This window comes from Anser cygnoides, chromosome W (genome assembly GCF_040182565.1).
Source record: "Anser cygnoides isolate HZ-2024a breed goose chromosome W, Taihu_goose_T2T_genome, whole genome shotgun sequence".
NCBI classification, from domain to species: Eukaryota; Metazoa; Chordata; class Aves; order Anseriformes; family Anatidae; genus Anser; species Anser cygnoides.
Window position 1 is genome coordinate 4,442,285 of NC_089911.1, and position 11,434 is coordinate 4,453,718.

The window sequence follows — 11,434 nt, forward strand, 5'->3', positions numbered from 1 at the left end:
GGAGGGGATTGGGGGAGACTGGGAGGGACTGGGGGGGCTGGGAAGGGATTGGGGGGCACTGGGAGGGGATTGGGGGGCACTGGGAGGGACTGGGGGGGTACTGGGGCACTGGGAGAGTACTGAGTGGGGGGCAACGGGGTAGACCAGGAGACATTGGGAGGCCATTTGGGGGTGCCCGGTTTTGGGGTCCCTGTTTTGGGGTCCCATTTTGGGGTGCTGTTTTGGGGCCTTCCCGTTTCAGGGTTCCCCATTTGGGGGTCCCATTTCAGGGTCCACGTTTCGGGGTCCCTACTTGTGGGTCTCATTTTGGGGTGCTGTTTTGGGGGCTCCCCATTTTGGGGTCCCATTTCAGGGCTCCCCGTTTGGGGGTTCCCATTTTGGGGTGCCGTTTTGGGCTCCCCATTTCAGGGGTCCCCATTTTGGCGATTCCCATTTCAGGGTCCTCATTCTGGGGTCCCTGTTTTGGGGTCCCTACTTGGGGGTCTCATTTTGGGGTCCCTGTTTTGAGGTCCCATTTCAGGGCTCCCCCCATTTCAGGGCTCCCCGTTTTGGGGTCCCTGTTTTGGGGTGCCATTGGGGTGCGGTTTTGGGGTGCAGGTGGTGCTGCCCTCGCTGGCCTCGCTGCGCATCGCCGCCTACGAGGAGGGGGGGCGCTTCCTGGGGCACCGCGTCCTGCCCGTGGCCGCCCTGCGCTCCGGTGAGCCTTTTGGGGTCCCCTTTGGGGTTTTTGGGGTGCCTGCAGGGTTTTTGGGGTGTCCACAGGGCTTTTGGGGTCCCTACGGCTGTTCTGGGGTCCCCACAAGGGGCTGGGGGGCTCCCTAAGAGGATGGGGATCCCACAGGTATCTCCAAGGGGCTCTGTGGGGTTTTTGGGATCCACTTTGGGTTTTGGGGTCCCCATTGGGGTTTGGGGTCCCCAGAGGTGTCCCCATGTGGGTTTTGGGGTCCCCATTGGCTTTTAGGGTCCCTGTGGTGGTCCCTATGGGGCTTTTGGGGTCACTGTGGGGTTCCCCACGAGTGTTTTGGGGTCCCAAATGGGTTTTGGGGTCACTATGGGGATTCCCCATGAGCGTTTTGGGGTTGCCACAGGGCTTTTGGGGTCCCTGCAGGGTTCTTGGGGTCCTCACAAGGCTCTTGCGGTCCGTGTGGGGCTTTTGGGGTCCCCATGGGGTTCCTGGGGTCCCCTTGGTGGTCCCTGTAGGGAACTGGGGGTCCCTATGGGGGTCTTGGGATCCCCATGGGGATTTGGGGTCACTATGGGGATCCCCACGGGCGTTTTGGGGTCCCCATGGGGTTTGGGGTCACTGTGGGGTTCCCCATGGGCATTTTGGAGTCCCCACAGGTTTTGGGGTCACTATCGGGTTCCCCATGAGCGTTTTGGGGTCCCCCTAGCTTTTGGGGTCACTATGGGGTTCCCCACGGGCATTTTGGGGTCCCCACAGCTTTTGGGGTCCCACTTGCGGGGTCCCCCCGGCTTCCCAAACTATCGGCTGGAGAGGGAGGGGCAGACTCGGAGGGGGTGCCCCCCGGATTTTGGGGATGCCCCAGAATCTGGGGGCGCCCCCCTGGATTTTGGGGTGCCCCCTAATTTTGGGGTCCCCCAGGCTACCACTACGTCTGCCTGCGCAGCGAGGCAACCAGCCCCTGGGGCTGCCGGCGCTGCTGGTGCGCACCCAGGCCTGCGACTACGTCCCCCACGGGCACCAGGGTGCGTACCCCAAAACCGGGGGGGTCCCCAAAACCCGGGGGGGGCCGGGGGGCTCCCTCCCCCTTAGGGGTCCATCCGGGGGGTTTAGACCGGATTTTGGGGGCGTTCCTATTGTTTTTGGGAGCGTTCCTATTGTTTTGGGAGCGTTCCTATTGTTTTGGGGGCGTTCCTATTGTTTTTGGGAGCGTTCCTATTGTTTTTGGGGGCGTTCCTATTGTTTTTGGGGGCGTTCCTATTGTTTTTAGGGGCGTTCCTATTGTTTTTAGGGGCGTTCCTATTGTTTTGGGGCGTTCCTATTGTTTTTGGGAGCGTTCCTATTGTTTTGGGGCGTTCCTATTGTTTTTGGGAGCGTTCCTATTGTTTTTGGGGCGTTCCTATTGTTTTTGGGAGGAGCGTTCCTATTGTTTTTGGGGCGTTCCTATTGTTTTTGGGAGCGTTCCTATTGTTTTTGGGGGCGTTCCGATTGGGTTGGGGGATCAAATGTTTTTTGGGGTCCCCCTCTTTTAGGGGGGCTCCCTCTTTTTGGGGACCCCCTCTTGTGGGTTTTTAGCCCCGTTTTTAGGGGTTCCTGTTGGTTTTGGGGTTTCTCCTCTCGGTTTTGGGGGACAGAATGTTTTTTTGGGGGGTCCCCCTATTTTTTGGGGGCGTTCCCCTCTTTTTTGGGGGGGGACCCCCTCTTTTGGGGGGGTTTAGCCCCGTTTTTTAGGGGGTTCTGTTGGGTTTTGGGGTTTCAGATTGGGTTTGGGGGGATCTAATGTTTTTTGGGGGGTCTTTTTGGGGTCTCCTTTTTTTTTGGGGGGGGGGCTGCCTTTTTGGGGGGCCCCTACCTTTTGGGGGGAACCCCCTCTTTTGGGGGATCCCCCTCTTTCTTTGGGGGGGGCTCCTCTCTTTTTGGGGTGCTCCACTCCTTTGGGGACCTTCCCCTCCTTTGGGGGAGGGACCCCACATTTTGGGGGGGGTCCCCACATCGGGGGGGGGAATCCTTACATTTGGGGGGGGCTCCCAGTTCGGGGGGCTCCCCCAAATTGGGGTTTTCTCCCCATTTTTGGGGGGATCCCCCAATTTTTTGGGGGGGTGTCCCCAATTTTTTTTGGGGGGGGAGCTCTTCCGTTTTGGGGGGGGGTCCGTTTTGGGGGTGTCCCCCATTTTGGAGACCCTCCCCCTGTTTTCCAATCAGGACGGGGGTGGCCCCATTTGCGGGGGGGGTGTCCCCAATTTGGGGGCTGCTCCCATTTTGGGGGTGGTCCCCCATTTTAGGGGTGCTCCCTGTGTTTTTTTTGGGGGGGGGCATTGTAGAGGGGGGGCCCCATTTTTTTGGGGGGGCATTTTAGAGGGGAGGGCCCATTTTAGAGGGGGGGCCCATTTCAACAGGGGGCTCCCCATTTCGGGGGCAAATTCCCCCCTTATTCCCCGCGCCACCTTCGCCGCGGCCCCGTTTTCTTTTTTTGGGGGGGGGGGCTCTTTTGGGGTGCCCCCAGACCCCCGTGCCCCCTCCCAGATTACGCCGAGGCGCTCATCAACCCCATCAAGCACGTCAGCCTCATGGACCAGCGCGCCAAGCGCCTGGCGGCCCTCATGGGCGACGGCGAGGTGGGGGGGGCACGGGGTGGGGGGGCGCGGGGTGGGGGGGGGCATGGGGGGGCAGGAGGGGGGTTTGGGGGGGGATTTTGGGGGGGGTTTGGGGGGGGGGGGATTTAATGGGGCTGGGGGGGATTGGAGGGGCTGGGAGGGAATGGGGGGGAAGATTTTGGGGTTTGGGGAGGGCATGGGGGGGAATGGGGGGCAGGAGGGGGGCTTGGGGGGGGTTTCAGGGGGGATTTGGGGGGGGGGGTTCGGGGGGGGATTTAATGGGGCTGGGGGGGGGATTGGAGGGGCCGGGGAGGGAATGGGGGGGGGGGCAGAATTTGGGGGTTTGGGGGGGTCCGGGGGGGGGGGGCACGGAATTGGGGGGGGGGGGCATGGGGGGGGCAGGAGGGGGTTTGGGGGGGATTTGGGGGGTTCTGGGGGGGTTGGGGGGGTTTGGGGGGGGATTTAATGGGGCTGGGGGGGATTGGAGGGGCTGGGAGGGAATGGGGGGGGCAGAATTTGGAGGTTTGGGGGGTCCGGGGGGGGGGGCACGGAATTGGGGGGGGCAGGAGGGGGGTTTGGGGGGGGGATTTGGGGGGGTTCTGGGGGGGTTGGGGGGGGTTTCAGGGGGGATTTAATGGGGCGGGGGGGGGATTGGAGGGGCTGGGAGGGAATGGGGGGGGAGAATTTTGGGGGTTTGGGGGGGTCCGGGGGGGGAGCACGGAATTGGGGGGGGGGGGCATGGGGGGGCAGGAGGGGGGATTGGGGGGGGATTTGGGGGGGGTTCTGGGGGGGTTGGGGGGGGTTTGGGGGGGGATTTAATGGGGCTGGGGGGGGATTGGAGGGGCTGGGGAGGGAATGGGGGGGAAGAATTTTGGGGTTTGGGGGGGTCCGGGGGGGGGCACGGAATTGGGGGGGGGGCAGGAGGGGTTTGGGGGGGATTTGGGGGGGTTCTGGGGGGGTTGGGGGGGTTTCAGGGGGATTTAATGGGGCGGGGGGGGGGGATTGGAGGGGCTGGGAGGGAATGGGGGGGGAGAATTTTGGGGTTTGGGGGGGTCCGGGGGGGGGCACGGGGGGGGGGGGGGCTTGGGGGGGGCAGGAGGGGGGTTGGGGGGGGGATTTAATGGGGCTGGGGGGGATTGGAGGGGCTGGGAGGGAATGGGGGGGGCAGAATTTTGGGGTTTGGGGGGGTCCGGGGGGGCACGGGGTGGGGGGGGGGCTGGGGGGGGGCAGGAGGGGGTTGGGGGGGGGTCAGGGGGATTTAGGGGAGCTGGGGGGGATTGGAGGGGCTGGGAGGGAATGGGGGGGACACAGTTTTGGGGGGGGTCACAAAATTGGGGGGGGGCACCTTGAAATTTGGGGGGATTCGGGGGGGGGTGAAGGAGGGGCAGGATGTTTTGGGGTGCCCGGTGTGATTTTGGGGTGCTGACCCCCCCCCCACAGGACAGCGTGGAGCGACCCCGCGAAACCCCGGGGGGCACGGGGGGACCCCGGCACCGACCCCCCGGGGACCCCGAACCCCCAAACCCCGGGGGGGTCCCCGTGCCGACCCCCCGTCCCCAGCCCAGGTACCCCCAAAGCCCCTCCGGGGGTCCCCCAATTCCTTCCCCTATTTCTTGGGGGGGTCCCAGCCCCCCCCCTCAATTTGGGGGTGCTTGGGGGGGGGTCCCCCTGTTTTGTGCCCCCCCCCCTTTAATTTTTGGGTGCCCCCCCCCCAGGGCAGAGGGATGACCTCATCGCCAGCATCCTGACAGGTAAGGGGGGGACCCCAAAACCCTCGGCTTTCACCCCAAATATTTTGGGGGGGGAGGCTCCTGGACCCCCAAAATCCGCTGAACCCCCCCAAATGCCTTCCTGAACCCCCAAATCCTCCTTTTCCCCCCAAATCCCCCCTTGCACCCCCAAATCCCTCCCTCGGAGCCCCAAATCCCCCCTTTTTTCCCCCAGATCCCCCTGCCCCCCAAACCCCCCATTTTCCCCTTACATCCCCCCAAACCCCCTTTCCCCCCCATATCCCCCTTCGGAGCCCCAAATCCCCCTTTTTCCCCCCAAATCCCCCAGGCACCCCCAGATCCCCCCTGTCCCTCCCAGATCCCCCCTTTTCCCCCCAAATCCCCCCTTTTACCCCCATATCCCCCATTTCCCCCCAAACCCCCCCATTTTCCCCTTACATCCCCCCAAACCCCCTTTGCACCCCCAAATCCCCCTCAGAGCCCCAAATCCCCCTTAGCACCCCCAATTCCTCCCCCTTGTCCCCCCAGATCCCCCCTGCCCCCCAAATCCCCCTTTCCCCCCCATATCCCCCCATTTCCCCCCCAAAACCCCCCATTTCCCCCTTACATCCCCCCCAAATCCCCCTCAGAGCCCCAAATCCCCCCTTTTTCCCCCCAGATCCCCCCAGGCACCCCCAGATCCCCCCTGCCCCCCCAAATCCCCCCTTTTCCCCCCCCAAATCCCCCTTTTCCCCCCAAACCCCCCCATTTCCCCCTTACATCCCCCACATCCCCTCTCGGAGCCCCAAATCCCCCCTTTTCCTCCCCAACCCCCCCCATTTTCCCCTTACATCCCCCCAAAACCCCCTTTGCACCCCCAAATCCCCCTAGCACCCCCAATTCCCCCCCTTGTCCCCCCAAATCCCCCCCTGCCCCCAAATCCCCCCATTTCCCCCCCATATTCCCCCATTTCCCCCCAAATCCCCCCATTTCCCCCCCCCCAACCCCCCCCCATTTCCCCCTTACATCCCCCCCCAAATCCCCCCTCAGAGCCCCAAATCCCCCTTTTTCCCCCCAGATCCCCCCGGCCCCCCAAATCCCCCCTTTCCCCCCATATATCCCCATTTCCCCCAAATCCCCCCATTCCCCCCCCAAACCCCCCATTTCCCCCCAAATCCCCCCAAACCCCCGTTCCCGCGGCCGGGGGCCCCGAGGTGCCGGTGGTGACTCGGGGTCCCCCCCCGGTGTCGGGGTGCAGCCGTGGCCCCCCCGCGCTGGAGGAGCTGCGGCAGCACAAGGCGCTGCTCAAGCTGCAGAAGAAGCAGAGCCGGGAGCTGGGGGAGCTGCGGCGGCGCCACCGGCAGCGCCTGGGGGCCCTGCGCCAGCGCCTGGAGCGCAGGTGGGGGCCCAGTCCGCACCCCCAAATCCTGCACCCCAAAACCTGCACCCTAAATACCGCATCCCGAATCCTGCACCCCAAAACCTGCATCACAAATCCTGCACTCCAAATCCTCACCCCCAAATCCTGCACCCCAAATCCTGCACCCCAAATCCTCACCCCTAAATCCTGCACCCTAAATCCTGCACCCTAAATCCCGCATCCCGAATTCGGCACTCCAAATCCTCACCCTTAAAACTTGCACCCCAAATCTTCACCCCCAAAATCTGCACCCCAAATCCTGCACCCCAAATCCTGCATCCCAAATCCTGCACCCCAAATCCTCACCCTAAAATCTGCACCCCTAAAATCTGCACCCCAAAAACCTGCATCCCAAATCCTGCATCCTAAAACCTGAACCCTAAAACCTGCATCCCAAATCCTACACCTTAAATCCTGCACCCCAAATCTGCACCCCCAAATCCTCGCCCCTAAAACCTGCGCCCCAAATCTGGACCCCTAAAACCTGCACCCCAAAACCTGCATCCCAAATCCTCACCCCTAAAACCTGGCCCCTAAATCCTGCACCCCAAATCCTCACCCCCAAGTCCCTTACCCCTAAAATCTGCACCCCCAAAATCTGCACCCCGAATCCTCACCCCCAAAACCTGACCCTCAAATCCGCACCCCCAAAACCTGAACCCTAACACTTGCACCCTAAATCCTGCATCCAAATCCCGCACCCCAAAATCTGCACCCCCAAATCCTCACGCCCAAAATCTGCGCCACGAATCTGCACCCCAAAACGTGACCCCTAAAACCTGCATCCCGACTCCTGCGCCCCAAAACCTGCACTCTGAATCCTTAGCCCTAAATCCTGTACCCCAAAACCTGAACCCTAAAACCTGCACCCCAAAACCTGCAGCCTGAATCCTCACCCCCAAAATATGCACCCCCAAAATTTGCACCCTGAATCCTCGTCCCTAAAACCTGCACCCTGAAGCCTCACCCCCAAAATCTGCACCCCCAAAATTTGCACCCTGAATCCTCGTCCCTAAAACCTGCACCCCAAAATCTGCAGCCTGAAGCCTCACCCCAAATCCTGCACCCCGAAACCTGACCCCCAAAATCTTCACCCCAAATCCTCACCCCTAAAACCTGACCCCCAGATTTTCACCCCCAAAATCTGCACCCCAAATCCTGCACCCCCAAATCCTGCACCCCGAATCCACACTGGTTTTGGGGTGCCCCCTTTGAGGGATTTGGGGGTGCCCCCAGTGAGGTGCGGGATTTTGGGGTACCCCATTGTGGGGGCTTTGGGGTTGCCCCCCATAAAGGTGCAGGGTTTGGGGGTGCCCCCATTGGGGTGCAGGATTTTGGGGTGCTTTGGGGTTGCCCCCTATTGGGGTGCAGGATTTTGGGGGCAGGGTTTGGGGTTGCCCCCATTGGGGTGCAGGATTTTGGGGGGCGGGGTTTTGGGGTGCCCCCTTTGAGGGATTTGGGGGTGCCCCCCGTTGGGGTGCGGGGTTTTGGGGTGCCCCCAATGGGGTCCCCTAATTTGCCCCCCCCCCAGTGCGGCGGAGGCGGGGGGCTGCGGGGGCTCCTGCAGCTGCGCGAGGAGCAGCAGCGGGCGGAGAGGGGCTGCCAGCGGGAGCACCTGCGGCAGGTACTGGGAGCACTGGGAGGCACTGGGAGGGACTGGGGGGTCACTGGGAGGGACTGGGGGGTCACTGGGAGGGACTGGGGGTACTGGGAGTGACTGGGGGGTCACTGGGAGGGACTGGGGGGTACTGGGAGGGACTGGGGGGTCACTGGGAGGGACTGGGGTGTACTGGGAAGGCACTGGGAGGCACTGGGAGGGACTGGGGGGTCACTGGGAGGGACTGGAATGGCACTGGGAAGGCAGTGGGAAGGGACTGGGAGGGACTGGGGGGTCACTGGGAGGGACTGGAATGGCACTGGGAGGCAGTGGGAAGGGACTGGGGGGCACTGGGATGGACTGGGGGGTCACTGGGAGCGACTGGGGGATACTGGGAAGGGACTGGGGGGCACTGGGAGGGACTGGGGGTCACTGGGAGGGACTGGGGTGTACTGGGAAGGCACTGGGAAGGCACTGGGAGGGACTGGGGGGTCACTGGGAGGGACTGGAATGGCACTGGGAGGCAGTGGGAAGGGACTGGGGGCACTGGGAGGGACTGGGGTGTCACTGGGAAGGCGACTGGGAAGGATACTGGGAAGGGACTGGGGGGTCACTGGGAGGGACTGGAATGGCACTGGGAGGCAGTGGGAAGGGACTGGGGGGCACTGGGAGGATACTGGAAGGGAGTGGGGGGCACTGGGATGGACTGGGGGGTCACTGGGAGGGACTGGGGGATACTGGGAAGGGACTGGGGGGCACTGGGAGGGACTGGAGGTACTGGGAGGAGACTGGGATGGAACTGGGGGGCACTGGGATGGAACTGGGGGAAGGTTGGGCCTGAACTGGGAAGCCCTAGAAGAGACCAGGAGGGAACTGGGAGTATTGGTCCATACTGGTCCGTACCCGTACTGCTCGTGCCACTGGTCCATGTGGGTCTCTAGCGGTCCTTACTGGTCCGTACTGGTCCTTACTGGTCCCACCCGTTGCAGGCCCAGCAGCGGCTGCGCGAGGTGGCCCTGGAGGTGCAGGCGGCGCAGCTGAAGCTGCTGCGGCAAACCAGTGAGAGGTGGGCACTGGGAGCACTGGGAGTACTGGGGGGGGGGCATACTGGTGGCACGGGCCACATGGGGAGCTCCGGGGGCCATACTGGTCTGTACTGGTCCGTACTGGGAGCACTGGGGGGCCATAAGGGGAGCCCTGGGCCATATGGAGAGCGCTTGTGGGGGGTCGTACTGGGCCATACTGGGAGTCCTGGGGCCATACTGGGGCTATACTGGTCCATACTGGTCTGTACTGGGAGCACTGGGGTGCCATAAGGGGAGCCCTGGGGCCATATGGGGACCACTGAGGGGGGCATCCTGGGCCATACTGGGGGTCCTGGGGCCATACTGGGGACACTGGGGCTATACTGGTCCATACTGGTCCATACTGGGAGCAGTGGGGTGCCATAAGGGGAGCCCTGGGCCATAAGAATAGCACTGGGGGGGGCGTACTGGGCCATACTGGGAGTCCTGGGGCCGTACTGGGAGTCCTGGGGCCATACTGGGTGTCCTGGGGCCATACTGGGGGCAGCAGGGCCATACTGGTCCATGCTGGTCTGTACTGGGAGCACTGGGGGGCCATAAGGGGAGCCCTGGGGCCATATGTGGGCCACTGGGGAGGGGCCATACTGGGCCATACTGGGAGTCCTGGGGCCATACTGGGAGTTGTGGGGTTGTACTTGGGGTCCTGGGGCCATACTGGGGGCACCGGGGCCATACTGGTCCATACTGGGAGCACTGGTGGGCCATAAGGGGAGCCCTGGGCCATATGGAGAGTGCTGGAGGGGGGCGTACTGGGCCATACTGGGGGTCCTGGGCCATAGTGGGGGTCCTGGGGCCATACCGGGGGTCCTGAAGCCATACTGGTCTGTACTGGTCCGTACTGGGAGCACTGGGGTGCCATAAGGGGAGCCCTGGGGCCATATGGGGACCACTGGGGGGCGTACTGGGCCGTACTGGGAGTCTTGGGGTCGTACTGGGGGTCCTGGGGCCGTACTGGGGGTCCTGGGGCCATACCGGGGGTCCTGGGGCCATACTGGTCCGTACTGGTCCATACTGGTCCGTACTGGGCGCAGGGAGAAGAAGGAGCTGCAGAAGATCCTGGAGCGCCGGCGCCACAGCAGCATCTCGGAGGCGCGGGGCCGGGGGGGGGCCGGCGGCAGGCGTACGGGGGGGCACGGGGAGGGGCGGCGCCTGGACCCCAAATCCCCCCCGACCCCAAATCCCCCCCGGGACCCCCAAATCCCACCAGGAACCCCCAAATCCGTCCCAGGACCCTCCCTAAATCCCCCCCGGGACCCCAAAAATCCCCCCGGGACCCCCCAAGTCCCCCCGACCCCAAATCCCCCGGGCACCCCAAATTCCCCCAAATCTCCCCCAAAATCCCCCCGGGACCCCAGATCTCCTTCGGACCCCCCCAAAATCCCCCTGAGACCCCCCCCAAATCCCCCCAAGACCCCCCAAACCCCCCTTGTACCCCCCAAATCCCCTTGGGACCCCCAAAATCCCCCAGGACCCCCCAAAACCCCTCCCCCCCCCCCGGGAGCCCCCCAAAATCCCCCCAGCACCCCAACCCCCCTTTCCCCCCCCTTCCCCCCTTTTCCCCTCCCCAAATTCCCCCGGGACCCCCCAAATCCCCCGGGACCCCCAGCCCCCCCAAATCCCCTTGGGACCCCCCCAACCCCCCAATAATTGCCCCCCCCCCAATAATTGCCCCCCCCAGGGAGCTGACGGAGATCAGCCGGCGCCACATCAGCGAGTCGGTGACCTCCATCCGCAGGGTGAGCCCCAACCCGGGGGGGCACCCCAAAACCCCCCCGGGCACCCCAAAACCCCCCGGGGCACCCCAAAACCCCCCGCAACCCCCGGACCCCCCCCCCACCATAAACCCCCCGACCCCCCCGCACACCCCCAGAACCCCCTGCTTTTGTGCCCCCCCCCCAATTCGTGGTGTCCCCCCCCCATTTTGGGGGTCCCTCCCTACTTTTGGGGTGCCCCCCCATTTTGGGATTCCCCCCCCTTTTTATGGGGCCCCCCCCCCCATTTTGGGGGTTCCCTCCCTATTTTTGGGGTGCCCCCCATTTTGCCCCCCCATAGTATCAGGTTCCCCCACTTTAGGTCCCCCCCAGTTCTGTGCCCCCCCCAATATTTTAGGGTCCCCTTTACATTTTAGGGCCCCCCCCCCCATTTTGTGCCCCCCCCCCATTTGTGCCTCCCGTCCCCATTTAGCCCCCCCAGCATCTCCCCCCGATCCCCTCCCCCCAATATTTTGTGTCCCCCCCCCATTTTGGGGTCCCCCCCCACGTCTGCTGCCCCCCTCCCCTTAGGACCCCCCATTATTTACCCCCCCTTTCCCTGCTCCCCCCATTATTGTGCCCCCCATCCCCCAATA

General features: G+C 63.9%; 2 protein-coding genes across 2 annotated transcripts in view; both read left to right on the plus strand.

Moving 5' to 3' along the window:
* Positions 1 to 5,004, plus strand: part of LOC136788566 (1-phosphatidylinositol 4,5-bisphosphate phosphodiesterase beta-3-like) — a 37,216-nt gene extending 32,212 nt beyond the window's left edge. The window contains 6 exon segments of the mRNA XM_066987126.1: positions 598 to 697; positions 1,604 to 1,630; positions 1,633 to 1,707; positions 3,206 to 3,297; positions 4,717 to 4,841; positions 4,992 to 5,004. Of these exon segments, the coding sequence (XP_066843227.1) occupies positions 598 to 697; positions 1,604 to 1,630; positions 1,633 to 1,707; positions 3,206 to 3,297; positions 4,717 to 4,841; positions 4,992 to 5,004 (432 nt within the window).
* A 1,164-nt stretch (positions 5,005 to 6,168) lies between these two features.
* On the plus strand, positions 6,169 to 11,160 carry LOC136788567 (1-phosphatidylinositol 4,5-bisphosphate phosphodiesterase beta-3-like; the record flags this gene model as incomplete). The annotated part of the gene is made up of 6 exons (XM_066987127.1): positions 6,169 to 6,384; positions 7,937 to 8,029; positions 8,992 to 9,068; positions 10,119 to 10,232; positions 10,766 to 10,823; positions 11,140 to 11,160. Coding segments are annotated over 6 exons (579 nt in total), but the record flags the coding sequence as incomplete, so codon positions are not given.
* Positions 11,161 to 11,434: the final 274 nt, after the last annotated feature.